The sequence below is a fragment of the Nerophis lumbriciformis genome, linkage group LG18, assembly GCF_033978685.3.
Source record: "Nerophis lumbriciformis linkage group LG18, RoL_Nlum_v2.1, whole genome shotgun sequence".
NCBI lineage: Eukaryota > Metazoa > Chordata > Actinopteri > Syngnathiformes > Syngnathidae > Nerophis > Nerophis lumbriciformis.
Window position 1 is genome coordinate 34,935,001 of NC_084565.2, and position 18,610 is coordinate 34,953,610.

The window sequence follows — 18,610 nt, forward strand, 5'->3', positions numbered from 1 at the left end:
CACACACACACACACACACACACACACACACACACACACACACACACACGCGCATTTACAAGCCATGCATCACCTGCCCTACTTCTCTGCCTGTAGCTAATGTAGCATCTCTTCATGGTCACGCTGAGCTAGAATAATTACCTCCAGAATGAGGCAGCGTGGTTTCATCTAAACGCACTCATTAAAATTGCTCACATTTATAAGCCATCTTCACCATGCCTTCTGTCCGTGACATTCCGCCTCACCGAGAGAGGGGCGGAGACAAGTGTGCGGCCGTGTCTCACTCAGGGAAGTACCAGCCGGGCCAGAGGTCGCCGCCACTTCTTCGGTGGGTAAATCAGCCGCGTCTGAGTCAGCCAGCTAATGACGCGTTTTATATTCAACACACAGCCGACGCCACCTCCTCTTCTCATCAACATTTCATTTCTATTCCATCCCTCTCTATTAATCACATCCTGTTCCTTTTACTTCCACTCGCTCCTCATCCTATCGGCTGTCTTTCATAAATGACCTGCTTTTTGATCATTGTTAACCCTTTGGAGCGGCGTACGTATTGTAAGCTTCTTTGCACTGCAAAAAAAAAAAGCTGATAAAATGTAAGACAAAAAGAAAAGAAAATGAATATGACTTATTTTATATTTGTGGAAAATATTGGACACGGTGTGTTGTCAAGGTTACGAGATGCGATGCAAGTGTAAGCCAATAATGTTTTTATTTTATTTTTTTTATAAATGGATGTGATGATAATGTAAAGGAGGTTTTTTTTTAATCACTGTTATGTTGGAATTCTTACATTGCAAAAACTGAAATCTAAGTAAGATTAAATATCTCAAATAAGGGTGATATTTGCTTATTTTCTGTCTGATAAGATAATTCTTCTCACTAAGCAGATTTTATGTTAGAGTGTTTTACTTGTTTTAAGGGTTTTGGTCCTAAATGATCTCAGTAAGATATTACAGCTTGTTGCTGAGATTTGATGACCTATATTGAGTAAAACATGCTTGAAACTAGAATATCAACTGTTGCAAAGCTGTGTCATCAACACTCACAAGTATAAAACTACTTTTTTAAAGTAATAATTTCTTATTTCAAGCATGAAAAAAAAAATCATGACTTTAATACAATTGTGTCTCATATTAAAACACATGACAGCCAAATGGACTTTGCTGTTTTATTTTCAATGAACAGTCATGTGATTTGACCACAATGAAAAAGACTGAAAAAATTTCCGGGGGTCTGGGGGACGAAGGCCCCCCGAAGCTCCTGGTTTTTCACCAATTTAACATGCTAAAATTAACAAAGACAGCACCATTTGAAGAAAATATTTTAGTGTTTAAAGACATGAAAACATCATTAATAGAACATACCTTGCTTCAAGTTGTTTCATATGTTTTTGGCGTTTCGCATGTACTTCCAAAGCCTTGAAACCTCGTGATCCATAGTCAATATTATCATGACACCACGTGCACAAAACCTTTCCGGGACGATCGATTTTCCGAATAAAATCACCGAACAAAGTCGTAACTTCCTTCTTCCCAACAGTATCAGTGATTTCCCTTTCCATCCAGTCCCATCGAAACTTAATTTTGACATGTTTATCAATTTCTTTTACTCGTAAAGCGTCCTTTCTCTCGAGAACCGACATCGTTTACATATGGAAAATGGCGGTAATAACCATTATGAATGATGACGTTAATAACGTCATCATTCATAACAGATGTCCTGATTGGTCACAAGGAACATATCGACCAATCAACTACGGCGTAATATAAACTACGTCTCGAATCTTGATTTAGGGTCGGAAAAAAAAACGGAAAAACGGGAGATAATTTTTTTTTTCTTTTCCCGAGATTAAAAAAGACGGAATTCCAACTTTAGACGGAAAAATCACATGCCTGAATGAAACAATAGAAAATACGTACTCATATAGAAGTACAGTTGTTATTTGTGAGAATATACTTATTGTAAGGTATTTTTGGGTTCATTGAGGTTAGCTAATTTTACTTGTTTTGGAAAGTCTTGACAAGCCAAATTTTCTTGTTCTATTGGCAGATAATTTTGCTTAGTTCAAATAAAATACCCCTAATTTTTGTATTATTTTTCCTGACTTTTTGCCGTGTATTAATATAGATACTGTTGTTGCTATTATTAATTTTTGTCTGACTACTTTTGGATTGTTTTGTGTCATGTTTGTGCATCCTCTCAATTACTCTCAATTATTGCTATTCTGAATGTTACTGGGTCGGGTTTAGTTTTGGAATTGGAATTGTATTATTATTGTATTGTTGTGTATTATTTTGTTGGACTGATTAAAGAAGAAAGAAAGACAAAAAATAAATAAATAAAAATATAAAGACAAAAAGACAAGATTTTTGGGAAAAAATACTAAAAACTAGTGAAATTATCTGTCCATGCAGCTAGTTAATTTTACTCGATAAAACATCTAAAATTAGGATTTGTATATCTAGAAATTAGTTGGACTTTTAAGACAGAAATAGGTATTTTATTCTGAAACTTGCAATTATTAGATTAAGCATCCACAGGATGTTGCATAATATTTTAACAAGATTTTGCATGTGGGGAAAACTAAAACATCTTATCTAAATAGGAATTTTTTCAACTAAAATAGACAAAATACAATTATGCATGCTAAAATTAAGATTATGATTTAAAGTCAATGACTGAAAATAAGTAAATAGCTCTTAAAATTGGGGGATTTTCTCGAGATAAAATTGGCAAATAATTTGCAGTGTGCGTGTTTACTTTTACCGTACATCATACTTTAAAAATATCTTGTCCCACTTGGTTTATTTATTTTTTTCAGCACAACCTCACGCGTGTGAATGGACGTTTATTTTTTTTCATTTTGATAGTGTTTTTAAAACATTACAACAACAAAAAATATATACATATATATAATTTTTGTGTGTGCAATGAACCCTTCTAACTTAAAGTAAATGTACATATCTAGCAGACAACAAAGATTACATGTTTTTTAGTATAATAATTAAAATAGTTAAGTCCTCAGGAAGTATGTTAACAACTGATTTTTTTAAAGGGGAACATTATCACCAGACCTATGTAAGCGTCAATATATACCTTGATGTTGCAGAAAAAAGACCATATATTTTTTTAACCGATTTCCGAACTCTAAATGGGTGAATTTTGGCGAATTAAACGCCTTTCTATTATTCGCTCTCGGAGCGATGACATCAAAACGTGACGTCACATCGGGAAGCAATCCGCCATTTTCTCACTTTCGTCGGTGTGTTGTCGGAGGGTGTAACAACACGAACAGGGACGGATTCAAGTTGCACCAGTGGCCCAAAGATGGGAAAGTGGCAAGAAATTGGAAGAAATTTGTTCAAAATACGAGGGTGTGGGGAAAGCCGACGAATTGGTCAGTCGTTTGTTCCGCACACTTTACCGACGAAAGCTATGCTACGACAGAGATGGCAAGAATGTGTGGATATCCTGTGACACTCAAAGGAGATGCATTTCCAACGATAAAGTCAAAGAAATCTGCCGCCAGACCCCCATTGAATCTGCCGGAGTGTGTGAGCTATTCAGGGACAAAGGACCTCGGTAGCACGGCAAGCAATGGCGGCAGTTTGTTCCCGCAGACGAGCGAGCTAAACCCCCTGGATGTCTTGGCTCACACCCCTTTTACCGTCCCGTATGCCACCGAAGATGATCAAGAGAAGAATATCGACCCTAACTTCCCTGGCCTGCTGACATCAACTCCAAAACAGGACAGATCAGCTTTCAGGAAAAGAGAGCGGATGAGGGTATGTCTACAGAATATATTAATTGATGAAAACTTTATTCATTACTCGCGGTTTTACGTAAATTATTATACATAAACTGTGTTTACCAATAATTTAGCTTAAAAACATTTATTTTTTTCAATCATTCTAGTACATTCGGGTAGTCTTGGGTAATGCAGTATTTTGTGTCTATTTAGTGCTGAAATCGTGGAAAAATATATGTTCTTAGCGCGCCTGAAATGGGCTGTCTGCACTCTCAAAGTGCATGTTGTTGCCAAATGTATTTAATATGCTGTAAACCTAGTTCATAGTTGTTAGTTTCCTTTAATGCCAAACAAACACATACCAATCGTTGGTTAGAAGACGATCGCTGAATTTGTCCTCGCTTTCTCCCGTGTCGCTGGCTGTCGTGTTGTTTTCGTCGGTTTCGCTTGCATACGGTTCAACCGATATGGCTCAATAGCTTCAGTTTCTTCTTCAATTTCGTTTTCGCTACCTGCCTCCACACTACAACCATCCGTTTCAATACATGCGTAATCTGTTGAATCGCTTAAGCCGCTGAAATCCGAGTCTGAATCCGAGCTAATGTCGCTATACCTTGCTGTTCTATCCGCCATGTTTGTTTGTATTGGCATCACTGTGTGACGTCATGGACGGGTGTATATAACGATGGTTAAAATCAGGCTCTTTGAAGCTTTTATTTAGGGATATTGCGTGATGGGTAAAATTTTTAAAAAAACTTCGAAAAATAAAATGAGCCACTGGGAACTGATTTTTAATGGTTTTAACCCTTCTGAAATTGTGATAATGTTCCCTTTTAAATAATTGTTTGTACATCCTAGATGGTCCAGACAAAAATCAGGAGTGTTGCGTCTTTTTATGTGCGTTTTTGCATCAGTTGGCCACTTGCTTTCTCCCTTTGCAACCAAAGGGCTGTTCATGCTGCGATCGATTGACTACATGCTTTTTTTTTGGTGGTGTCGCGTTTCTTTGACGTTTTGATTTCGCTTTGAAAAGTTCCTGCGACCACAAGCACTTACAAATGAGAAATAACGCGATGACACCATGAAGAAATCATGGTGAAAATTATCGGTCATCAATCCGTTACGTGACCGATAGTCACCATTTAAATACTCATAGCCCACTATTTGAATAAGATTGATTTAATTCTTATTATGTTGGGAAATAAATATCAAAATTAGGTTATTTAAATTAAATAGTTGGTAACACTTTAGTATGGGTACCATATTCTAAGTAACAAAAACTTAATTTAGAGTTATTTGGACACGAGGGGAACATATTCTAAGTACCCTAACCTTATTGAGGGAAGACTCTTAGTTAATGGCTTACTGGTTGTATAATAAGGCCATGCAGAATAAGGCATTAATAAGTACTTAATGATGACTAATTAAGAGCCAATATGTTACTAATTTGCATGTTAATAAGCAACTAATTAATGGTGAATTTGTTCCCCATACTAAAGTGTTTTAAATAGTTATTTTTTATTATAACAAATAATTAATTTCTGGCCAAACAGCTTGATAAGAATTGGCTACAGATACTTTCCTAATATAAGATTATTTTTCTCGTGTAAAAATGGGACTTTTTGTGCTTTCTTGTAATGTGGTTCTTGCAGTGCAGGCAGCGTACGTCCAAGCTTTCCTAATTGATCTGAGGTGGCCAGATGTTCAATTATAGGCAATTTAAGAGTGTCCAATTAAGCTAACATGCATGTTTTTGGACATTGGGGGTAAACGAGGCAGACAGCACATGCTCCGTCGTGCGACCGGTTGGAAAAAAAGAAGTAGTTTTTTTACCTGAGGGCACAGACGCAGGATTGAAGGGAGCAAAGAGTTCCGTGGGAGGCTGCAGGCCTAGCGACGGATCAAGGGTGTTAGCAGGGGAGGCCGGGGTCTGCAAAATGAGAGTAAACACTCTTAATAGTTCAACGCCAGACCTGAATTGCGAATGCGTGGCTGCGGCTCACCGACGGAGAGGTTATGTCAGGAGGCGTCGACATGTCTCCGAAAAGCTCTAATTGGTTGATGTTCTGAGAATCACAAAAAAGTGCACACTAAGTCAGTCGGGCATGATTGTCCAGCTGATGCTGCGATGTCATAAACAGCCTGGAGCGGGTCAGCATGCCAACATGCACGACACACTGCGTGCGACGAGCAGGTGGCAACCTACCTTGGCGACTGCGGAGGCAACGGAGAGGAGGCATGAGAGAGGGGATGGCAAAATGAGATGAAATGATCATGATGACATACCTACCAAAGTGATATCAGTCCACAACAAAATGTACCAGCAGCCCCCTGGGGGCCTCTCATTAAGGTCCTCCTATTGTGGAGCATCAGCTATGGGTCTCGCTATCAAAAGACACCAGCTGTTTCTATTTGATCTCAATCTATTCTACATCCCTCTTTCTGTGCATTAATAATGTCTCAAGGCCAGAGAGAAGCGAAGCAAACTATTTTTAGTTGTCAAGAAATTTAAGGCCTTGAATGCACGGTCCAAGATTTGCATAAATTGCGGATACGGATAATTTCTCCAGAGATAATGAATGTTCTTAGAAAATCTTCTTCCTCTCTCTCCGTGTTCACACATAAACCGCAAGTCTTTAAAAGAAAAAATTCCATACATATACAGTATGTGTATATATATATATATATATATATATATATATATATATATATATATATATATATACACATACTATATATGTATATATGTATATATATATATATATATATATATATATATATATATATATACATACTGTATATGTATATATATATATATAAACATACACACACACACGTATATATACAGTTACACACGTGTATATATACAAATATGTATATATACACACACACACACACACACATATATACATATACTCATATATATATATACATACACACACATATAAATACATATATATCTATATATACACACACATGTATATGTAGCTATATATATACACACACATATAAATACATATATATCTATATATACACACACATGTATATGTAGCTATATATATATATATATATATATATATATATATATATATATAGCTACACACATATATATATACAGTATATGTAGCTATATATATATATATATATATATATATAGCTACATATATATATATATATAAATACATATATATATATATATCTACACATATATATATATATATATATACATATATATCTACATATATATATACACAAATATATATATACATACATATATACATACATACATACATACATACATACATACATACATATATATATATATATATATATATATATATATATATATACACACATACACGAGTGTGTGCAACAAATCTTAATCGCTTAAAAAAAAAAAAAAATATATATATATATATATATATATATATATATATATATATGGCCTAGTGGTTAGAGTGTCCACCCTGAGATTGGTAGTTTGTGAGTTCAATCCCCGGCCGAGTCATACCAAAGACTATAAAAATGGGACCCATTACCTCCCTGCTTGGCACTCAGCATCAAGGGTTGGAATTGGGGGTTAAATCACCTAAAATGATTCCCGGGCGCGGCACCGCTGCTGCTCACTGCTCCCCTCACCTCCCAGGGGGTGATCAAGGGTGATGGGTCAAATGCAGAGAATAATTTCGCCACACCTAGTGTGTGTGTGTATATATATATATATATATATATATATATATATATATATATATATATATATATATATATATATATATATATATATATATATATATATATATATCTATCACATCTATCAGAAAATGGAATCAGTGCATGTGGTGCTTTACATTTATGGTCCTGGATGCTGATTTAGCCAAAAAGGAACGAAGGGTTGCGATGCTGAGTTATGGGCTCTTGCAGCTGTGGAAGAGATGAAGATCGCGCAGCAACAAAATAAGATAGATTATCACGATAACCTCAGAGAACAATGTAATTGAAGGTGCAAATAAACTAATACCTTTTCCTCAGAATCTCATTTAGAGACGATAATGTATTCTTCCTAGTAGTGTTAGTTGCTAATTTGTTGAAGCGAGTTAACATTGTTTGACAGTTAATCAAATCTGTATTGGAAGGTGTGAGAGAAATTAAATTATGGCATAGCATCCAAAATACAATAGGGACAAACTGATTGGTGTGCCAGGCTTGTGGCATCGTATTAAAAAAGTCGGAATTGCTGCCAAAGGTGCATAAACAAAAGCAAAGGCTGTGAATAAATATGGAAATATGATTTTATTTGCTTTATTAGTTTTTAATAAAATGGCAACATTTAAAAAAAAAAAAACTTTTCATATTGTTATTATGGGGTATTGTCTGTAGAATTTTGAGGACAAAATAAATGAATTCTATTTTGGCACTGTATGTTTACTGTTACTAGGGGCCCTCTGAGGGCAGCCATAACTGCGATGTGGCCATCAACAGAAAAAAGTTTGACAGTTTCAGAAAATTGAAAAGGATCGTGTTGCCTCAAAATTGTCCAGCAAAATCATAGATGGTGTACATACAGTTGTAAAGAACATAATGTCATGGATGTCTTGAGTTTCCAATCATTTCTACAACTCTTATTTTTTTGTGATAGAGTGATTGGAGCACAGGGCTTCACGGTGGCAGAGGGGTTAGTGCATCTGCCTCACAATACGAAGGTCCTGAGTAGTCTTGGGTTCAATCCCGGGCTCGGGATCTTTCTGTGTGGAGTTTGCATGTCCTCTCCGTGACTGCGTGGCTTCCCTCCGGGTACTCCGGCTTCCTCCCACCTCCAAAGACATGCACCTGGGGATAAGTTGATTGGCAACACTAAATTGGCCCTAGTGTGTGGATGTGAGCGTGAATGTTGTCTGTCTATCTGCGTTGGCCCTGCGATGAGGTGGCGACTTGTCCAGGGTGTACCCCGCCTTCCGCCCGATTGTAGCTGAGATAGGCTCCAGCGCCCCCCGCGACCCCAAAAGGGAATAAGCGGTAGAAAATGGATGGATGGATGGATGGATGATTGGAGCACATGTTGGTCACAAAAAACATTCATGAAGTTTGGTTCTTTTATGAATTTATTATGGGTCTACTGAAAACGTGAGCAAATCTGCTGGGTCAAAAGTATACATACAGCAATGTTAATATTTGCTTACTTGCAATAAGGCGCCTTTGGTAGCCATCCACAAGCTTCTGGCAAGCTTCTGGTTGAATTTTTGACCACTCTTCTTGACAAAATTGGTGCAGTTCAGCTAAATGTGTTGGTTTTATGACATGGACTTGTTTCTTCAGCATTGTCCACACGTTAACGTCAGGACTTTAGGAAGGCCATTCTAAAACCTTAATTCTAGCCTGAATTAGCCATTCCTTTACCACTTTTGACGTGTGTTTGAGGTCATTGTCCTGTTGGAACACCCAACTGCGCCCAAGACCCAACCTCCGGGCTGATGATGTTAGGTTATCCTGAAGAATTTGGAGGTAATCCTCTTTTTTCATTGTCCCATTTACTCTCTGTAAAGCACCAGTTCCATTGGCAGCAAAACAGGCCTAGAGCATAATACTACCACCACCACCATGCTTGACGGTAGATGTGGTGTTCCTGGGAGTAAAGGCCTCACCTTTTCTCCTCCAAACATATTGCTGGGTATTGTGGCCAAACAGCTCCATTTTTGTTTCATCTGACCACAGAACTTTCCTCCTTAAGGTTTTATCTTTGTCCATGTGATTGATGTCAGATGAAACAAAAATTGAGCTGTTTGGCCATGACATTATGTCCTTCACAAGTGTATGGAAACTTTTGACCATGACTGTTAGTCGTGTGCAGGGGATTACGTCTCTTCAATTATCATGTTTGCAGAATATATGAAGATTATCAGATTGTGCAAAATACTGGGAGGAGGAGATGCAAATATCATTTAGGCTAGGGCAGAGCCGGCCCAAGGCATAAGCGTACTAAGCGCTTGCTTAGGGCCCCGCGGCCACCAGGGGGCCCCCAAAAGCAATTAACAAAAAAATATTATTTTTTATTTTTTGCATGTACGAGTCTGACTGATGATTTCTAAATGATCAAAGATATATTATTGTACACAAACACAATTTTAGGTCAACATTTTTGCACATTGCTGTTTCAGGTTTTTGTTACCAAAAATAATAAAGTGAATCAGAATCAGCTTTATTGTCCAGTTATGTTTAACACACATGGAATTTAACTTCAGTAGACTGCGCTCTCTTTGTACAAAGTAAACATTAAATATGAACAATTAACTAAAAATATAAACTAGTAATTAAAGACTAATATGTACAAGACTGATGAGACAAGATGACACTTTTACTGTAAATACAAAGCTTTATCACTTGGACTGTTCAACCCCAGGCCACTCTTGTAGCTGAATGTTTTCTACATTTTAAGATTAGGAACCATATGTGGCACTCTGGACATCATTCGTTCATTCATTGGTATTATTTATGTTCTTAACTGGGCCACCCCCATATCTTTATAAATGACATGTCATTTGTAAAGACATGCCAGGCTGACAATAGGATAATGTAAACAACACTGCCAGAGCCGCAATGAGTTTATATATTATTTATATATTATTGGCAGAAATAGAGGGCCCCAAAATCAAATTTTGCTTAGGGCCCCATGGAGGCTTGGGCCGGCACTGGGCTAGGGTCTCACAGCAGGGTCGGTCGGATGTGTAATTCTGATTTTTTTTGTCAAATTCAATCTTTTTAGTGTCCAATCACATTACAAAAAAAAAAGAAGTGATTTCTAATGTGAATGCAAAACTGACCCGCAAGGGACATGACGTCGCTCGTGCTGCAGTTTCATTGTCCCATTTACTCTCTGTAAAGCACCAGTTCCATTGGCAGCAAAACAGGCCCAGAGCATAATACGACCACCACCATGCTTGACGTTAGGATGGTGTTCCTGGGATTAAGGGCCTCACCTTTTCTCCTCCAAACATATTGCTGGGTATTGTGGCCAAACAGCTCCATTTTCGTTTCATCTGACCACAGAACTTTGCTGCAGAAGGTCTTATCTTTGTCAATGTGAAGTCCATGTGGATGTCTACCAAAAGTGCCTTATTGCAGTGAAACTTGCCAAGGGACATGTAAGCAAATATTAACATTGCTGTATGTATACTTTTGACCCAGCACATTTGCTCACATTTTCAGTAGACCCATAATAAATTCATAAAAGAACCAAACTTCATGAATGTTTTTTGTGACCAACAAGTATGTGCTCCAATCACTCTATCACAAAAAAATAAGAGTTGTAGAAATTATTGGAAACTCAAGACAGCCATGACATTATGTTCTTTACAAGTGTATGTCAACTTTTGTCATTCATATCGTTTAAAACGACTTCCATACGACTTCCTTTCTCACCTTTTCTATCATTTGTCTCCTAAAACTCTTATGCAGGTGGTGCCACTCCAATTCTACTCTTGGTTGCTATGCCAACAGTAAGGTTACATGTTTTATTCATAAAGGGGTCAAGAGTCAGGGGAGGGGTTGCTCGCCGGCAGAAAGAAGTGCGGTGAAGATGACAGCGGGGGCGGCGAGGTCGTTTGGGGAAGTTTTAAACACCAAGACAACAACCTTACCTGAGAACTCATCTCCAGGCCTAAGTCTATCAGATCGACCTCGTGATGCTGATCCAGATGTTCACCGAGTACCGGCTGGGGGGGTTGCAGATGACTATGAAGATGATGGTGATGATGATGTTGGTGGTGGGTGTTTGGATGCCCGTTCTGCAATCACAACCTCAGTGTTAAAGCGATGGCGGGTGGGATGAGGATGAGGGTGCAAACTATATTAGCAGTCTCTCATAGAGGCTGATTTAAGAGGGCAGGTGTTGCTCCCGCCAGGTGCTCTCCTATAAACACACAGGAGATTTCAAGAGGTTTAAAGATCATCCCTACCTTCGGTATAAACTACAGCCCTGAGCTCCTTCTGTGTTTCTCTAAATCCTCCCCACTGTGGTAATTACCACCGTGAGGCACTGAGATACATCTTCATCTCTGCTCTTTTAAGAATATTTAAACATTAAAGTAATAAAACAATGCTTTATTGGTATTTATTTTTTTGTTGCTACCATAAACAGCCGGCTAAAGCAGACGATAAACTAGCCATGAATTAGCGGAGACTGACACAACGAACGCGCTATAACCACACCGACGATTCCTAAAACGTATTATGTCTGAATTTGTTTGCAATTTGGGACATAAAATGTGTCTAGTACCCGCCTAAAAAAATCATCTTGTGTAAGAAATCAGCCGATGAATGGTCTATTTTTGATCTTATTTCATATATAAGGCGCATCGGAGTATAGGGCGCATTAAAGGAGTCATATTATTATTTTTTTTTTTCTAAATGGAAAACACTTCCTTGTGGTCTACATAACATGTAATGGTGGTTCTTTGGTCAAAATGTTGCATAGATGATGTTTTACAGATCATCTTCAAGTCGCTTTCTGACAGTCGCTTCCGGATGCGCCGTTTTGTGGGCGGTCTTTTTTACGTGGCTTCACCTTCGACAGCGTCTTCTCGCCGTCACCTTTGTTGTAGCGGTGTAGCGTGCAAGGACGGGAGTGGAAAAGTGTCAAAAGATAGAGCTAACTGTTTTAATGACATTCAGACTTTACTTCAATCAATAACAATGTGTCCCGTGAAAAACCGTCCGACCGGAACTCTCTAATAATTAAAGTTCCTTGGGTGAATAATGTAAACTCACCACACCGGTATGTTTTAGCGCTTTCATGGCGACTTTACTGACAGATATAAGTAAGAACTTTACACTACTTTATATTAGAAATGGCAACAGCGGAGGATGAATGTCCCATAACAAGAAGATAGAGACAAATAAGAAGCTTATCGACTACGGTGTCGGCACAGACTACACAGGCCGACACGCGCAATTTTTCAGCACTTTTGCAGATCCCAAATACAGATCAGCAGGTACCAGAAGGTAAGAAAAGTTGCCTTTGCATAATATTGCGAAACAAAACGGCAGATAATATGTCTTACCTTATACACACACCATTAAAATACTCGTATGTTTAATGCGCCGACAATCCATCAAGCGGTGCAGCTTCATAGCTTACCAAAGTCGTACTAAAACATTTTGATACATTTTTGAGCGCCGTGTGTAATGTTCTATAGTTTCAATGGAACATATAAAATGTTGGTGTTGTTTACTTGAGTCATATTGCCATTATATTGCAGTCTACACGTATCTCTTATGTTTGACTGCCATCTACTGGTCACACTTATCATTACACCATGTCAATCAATGTTCAATCAATCAATGTTTATTTATATAGCCCTAAATCACAAGTGTCTCAAAGGGCTGCACAAGCCACAACGAAATCCGTGGTACAGAGCCCACATAAGGGCAAGGAAAAACTCACAACCCCAATGGGATGTCGATGTGAATGACTATGAGAAACCTTGGAGAGGACCGCATATGTGGGTAACCCCCCCCCCGCCCCCTCTATGGGAGACCGGATGCAATGGACGTCGAGTTGGTCTGACATAATATTGTGAAAGTCCAGTCCATAGTAGGTCTAACATAATAGTGAGAGTCCAGTCCATAGTCCATGTACCAAATAAAGTTGCTTCGAGCTCGGTAAGCAAAACCAGAATTATTCCGTACATTAGGCGCACCGGGTTATGAGGCGCACTGTCGAGTTTTGAGAAAAAAAAAGGATTTTAAGTGAGCCTTACAGTCCGCAAAACACGTTAGGTCGCAACATTCTACATGACTGGATAGATAGCTCGGTGCTACATAAATTGGGTGCTAGCTTAATGATAAAAAGCATAATAGAAAGCTTGATGCTACATAATTGGATAGTTGGCTTAATAATAAAAAGCTGAATAGTGTAGATAGCTATATGCTACATAATTGGATAGAAAAAATAATGTTACACCGCAATTCCTACATTGCTAAATGCTATTGGTAGCTAGCTCAGTGCTATACATGGCTGGACAGGTAGCTAAATGCTACATAGCTAACTGGACGGATAAAGACTATAGATGAATAGATAGCAAAATGCGACATGGCATACATAAGATTTGTGCGTAATGGCTTTGTGGTTAGCTTACTGCTACATGGCAAATTATTGGCTTAAAGCTACATAAATATCAATCGCTAGCTAAGTGCTAAATGGTTTAGTGGATGGTGATGCTACATAATTGAATAGATGAATGCTACATAACTGGAAGAACAGCTAAATGTCACATGGCTGGTTGGATAGCTTAATACTAAATAGCTAACTCAATAGATAAAGGCTGTAGGGCTAGATGAATAGGTCAATGCTATTAATAACCGTGAGCTAAGTGCTAAATGGTAGGGTAGATGGCAACGCTACACCAACTAATAGATAAATGCTAGAGTACATTGCGGGGTAGATGGCTTCATGCTAAGTGACGGACTATATAGCCAGCCAAATGCTACACAGCTGGAAAGATAGCATGTCACAAGGCTTGTTTGATAGCTAAATAGCTCATTAAAAAGATAAACTCAGTGGCCTAGTGGTTAGAGTGTCCGCCCTGAGACCGGCCGAGTCATACCAAAGACTATAAAAATGGTACCCATTACCTCCCTGCTTGGCACTCAGCATCAAGGGTTGGAATTGGGGGTTAAATCACCAAAAATTATTCCCGGGCACGGCACCGCTGCTGCTCACTGCTCCCCTCACCTCCCAGGGGGTGAACAGGGGATGGGTCAAATGCAGAGGACAAATTTCACCACACCGAGTGTGTGTGTGACAATAATTGGTACTTTAACTTTAACTTAAAGACTGTATGAATGAATAAACAGCATAATGCTACATGGCATAATTAAGCTACTTGTGTAGCTAAATGCTGTATGGCGGGATTAATGATACATAACCCTCAATGATACATAACTGTTGCCTAAGTGCTATATAGTGGGCTAGCTAGGGACGCTACATATTTGAACAGGTAAATGTTGCATGGTAGGATTAATAACTCAATGTTATTAATAACCGATAACAATTAGCTAAGTGCTAAATGGCGATGCTACATAATTCAATAGATACATGCTACACTGCGAGGTTGATAGCGTAATGCTAAATTACGCACGACATATGTAATCCAATTCCCTTCATTAATATAGTATAATGTAAAAGACAATAAACGTTTCAGAAAGTTCTGCACAGTAGTTAAAATACACATTTAATGTCTAGTGTAAGAAACATTTAACTTAAAAATAAAATAAAATAGACTAAGATCATTAGTGTTGGGACTAACGCGTTATTGTAACGCCGTTACTTTCGGCGGTAAATAGTAATCTAACGCCTTATTTTTTATATTCAGTAACTCAGTTACCGTTACTACATGATGCGTTACTGCGTTATTTCACTTTATTTTTTTATGTAGTATCGGCTAGAAACTGAGAAGATCTGAGTGTGTTTTATTGGAGCGCTGCAGAAGAGGCGACGGAGAAGAGGCGCGCTCTGTGTGTGTGTATGAGTGTGTGTGAGAGAGGGCGTGTCTGTGTTTACTAACAAGACATCATGGTGAAGCCCGAAGCAGAGTTTCTTAACATGGAGATATTCTCATTACTTTTCTTTTGTCGACCACAAATGAAAGAACATTTTAGTTAAATGTAAGTTGTGTCTTGGATCTAAGATCCTATCCTAGCCATTAAAATCTGCTGAAAGAGCTACAAAAGCAACATGCTTCGACAAAGCTAGTAAATAGAGACACACATCACCTCTTAAGCAACAGCGGCTGGATTTTAACGAGGCACTGCTAGCCAGGACAACATTGATAGAGCCATTGCAGCGTGTGTGCTAGAAGACATGCAGGCTATTTCTACAGTGGAGTCACCCGCTTTCAGGCAGCTAATTAGCATGATACCGGGCGTCAAATGGCACCTGGACAGTGAGTACATAAAAATGGAAAGCGAGCTAAAGAAAGCACTCCAAACTCTGCCTCTGCTCATCATATTCAGCACTGAAGGTACACACTGTCATTATCTTATATACTCTTTCATTCTAGACTTCCAGAGTGTTTGATTATCACATCACTCTAAATGTATAGACTATAAAGTTCACAAACATAAAGAGGGATGCTAGAGGGCCAGGCCAATCTTTCCTTATCTCTAAACTAAAACTGGGGAAATGTGTAGAGTGGTCTGGGCTTCAGACATGATTTTATTTCGGAATTCCTTGAGAGAAAAAAAAACGCCTGGTTAGGCTTTGTGTATGTAGTGTGTGCCTTCCATGGTTTACAGCTATGTTGTTATTATGCTGTTTGTTACTTATGTATGTTATGTTGCAGCTATTTAAATTAGTTTTGTCAATTTGTTCTGGCCTGAAACAAAGTGGCCCAATGAAACATATCTTTGTCTTTGTGTGTTGTATGTAGACCACATTGCTTAGCAGAGTTCAGTGATGCAAATGCATGTTAAAGTTAAAAGTTAAAGTACCAATGATTGTCACACACACACACTAGGTGTGGCGAGATTATTCTCTGCATTTGACCCATCACCCTTGATCACCCCCTGGGAGGTGAGGGGAGCAGTGGGCAGCAGCGGTGGCCGCGCCCGGGAATCATTTTGGTGATTTAACCCCCAATTCCAACCCTTGATGCTGAGTGCCAAGCAGGGAGGTAATGGGTCCCATTTTTATAGTCTTTGGTATGACTCGGCCGGGGTTTGAACTCACAACCTACCGATCTCAGGGCGGACACTCTAACCACTAGGCCACTGTCAAATATAAGTAACTAAATAGTTACTTTTCACAGTAACACATTACTTTTTGGTGTAAGTAACTGAGTTAGTAACTGAGTTACTTTTGAAATAAAGTAACTAGTAACTGTAACTAGTTACTGGTTTTCAGTAACTAACCCAACACTGAAGATCACACAACTCTGACCTAAATGTTACATGGCTGGTTGGATAGCTAAATGCTACATAGATAAATGGACAGATAGAGGCTGTGTAAACGAATAGATAGCAAAATGCTACATCAAGCTAATTGTGTCACGGCTATACATACTTGCCAACCTTGAGACCTCCGATTTCGGGAGGTGGGGGATGGGGGGTGGGGGGCGTGGTCGGGGTGGGGAGGGGGCGTGGTTGGGGGCGGGGCTAAGAGGGGAGGAGTATATTTACAGCTAGAATTCACCAAGTATTTCATATATATATATATATATATATATATATATATATATTATATATATATATATATATATATATATATAAGAAATACTTGACTTTCAGTGAATTCTAGCTATATATATATATATATATATATATATATATAAATAAAAGAAATACTTGAATTTCAGTGTTCATTTATTTACACATATACACACACATAACACTCATCTATTCATTGTTGAGTTAAGGGTTGAATTGTCCCTTCTTGTTCTATTCTCTGTCACTATTTTTCTAACCATGCTGAACACCCTTTCGCAGGTACCCAGAAAGGTTTCGAGTACCACCAAAAAAACTGAATCTCTGAAAACAGTATAAAAATCTGTGTTAAAGGTGTACAAATACTGTTTGTATAATAAGCATGTTATTTTTTTACAAATGAGGGTTAAGAGTTCAGTATTAAAAAAAGAAAATAATGTGGCTTAAGTACAGTTTATTAATTGAGCTGCTGCATTTTTTGGTTGGGTTGTTTATTTATTTTGAGTAACTTCCATACATTTCTAAAAGGGGAGGAATGTAATAGTGATCTATGTTTGTCTGTTGCCATCTCCTGGTGAATGTTGGCTATAGCATACTGGGGTTACTTTTTGGTTGGCCAACGATTTACGTGGTGTTGCGCACCTGACGTCACTCAGGTCCGCATGGAGCTGGAGGGGGCGTGGCTTCCAGCTCCGCCTGAATTTCGGGAGATTTTCGGGAGAGGCGCTGAATTTCGGGAGTCTCCCGGAAAATCCGGGAGGGTTGGCAAGTATGCGGCTATATGGGTCGCTTGATGCTACATAACCGTTAGCTAACTGCTAAATGGTGTGGTAGATAGCTTAATGCTCAAATGCTACACCACTGCGGATTGTCACATGGCTGGTTGGATAGCTACAAAGCGGGCAGGATAACTCATTGAGTGAGATAAAATGCTTAGCGCTAAATGGCGGAAGACATGGCAAGATAAGACGCTAAATGCTACACTGCTAGATACTTAGCTCATCAATTTGTGCTACATATCTGAATAGATTTCTAATTACTACACCTAACTAATATCTAAACGCTACGTGCTAGGGTCTCCGTGACCATCATTATCATTTCTGTGGTGTGGTCCAGTATTCCCCTGCATTCAGTCCTTTGTCCTCATGCGTCCGCCAGCTTATCAATTAGCCATCTCCAACGGGGAAACTGTAATTACCTGCGCACGTGTTCCCTCAAGTAATTAATGCAGCCTCTATAATTAATGCCATCTTGCTGAGCCCCTGCTGAGTGACTGATCACAACAGCAAACACACACGCACACTCTGATGTCGACTCACACCCGCGCGCAAAGATAATAATCGGCCGGAGTTGTCGGTAAAAACGACCGCGAGGTTGCAAACGGTGTTGATTCAGCACTCCCATTGGGTGCAGGGTCAAGGGCTCGGTAGATTGGAACAGGCTGGCGAGTGTGTGTGTTTTATCGATCCGTCCCGTTTAAGATGGCGACACAGTAAATAACAGGAGGGACTGCTCTGGACGGCGGGTCAGGCTCGAGACCGGGGCGCTATCATTTCCTTGGGAAAGTTGCAATGATGTGCTTTAAAATACGCCATCCGCCATCAATCCTGCGCCGTGCCGACGGAATAAAGGCTAAATCCACTCCGGAGCTACTCTGCAGGTAAT

The 18,610-nt window shown here is 38.9% G+C and overlaps 1 protein-coding gene across 7 annotated transcripts in view; it reads right to left on the reverse strand.

The window, feature by feature from the left end:
- Positions 1-18,610, reverse strand: part of dab1a (DAB adaptor protein 1a) — a 291,492-nt gene that overhangs the window by 22,066 nt on the left and 250,816 nt on the right. For 4 of the 7 annotated variants that reach the window (XM_061978206.2, XM_061978204.2, XM_061978203.2 and 1 more), the window contains 3 exons: positions 11,383-11,529; positions 5,755-5,817; positions 5,585-5,681 (listed from right to left, as the gene is read on the reverse strand). In XM_061978206.2, coding sequence (XP_061834190.2) covers positions 5,585-5,681; positions 5,755-5,817; positions 11,383-11,529 — 307 coding nt within the window. The remainder of the gene's footprint in view (positions 1-5,584; positions 5,682-5,754; positions 5,818-11,382; positions 11,530-18,610) is intronic. The other 3 variants (XM_061978209.2, XM_061978208.2, XM_061978205.2) reach the window with 1 other exon arrangement.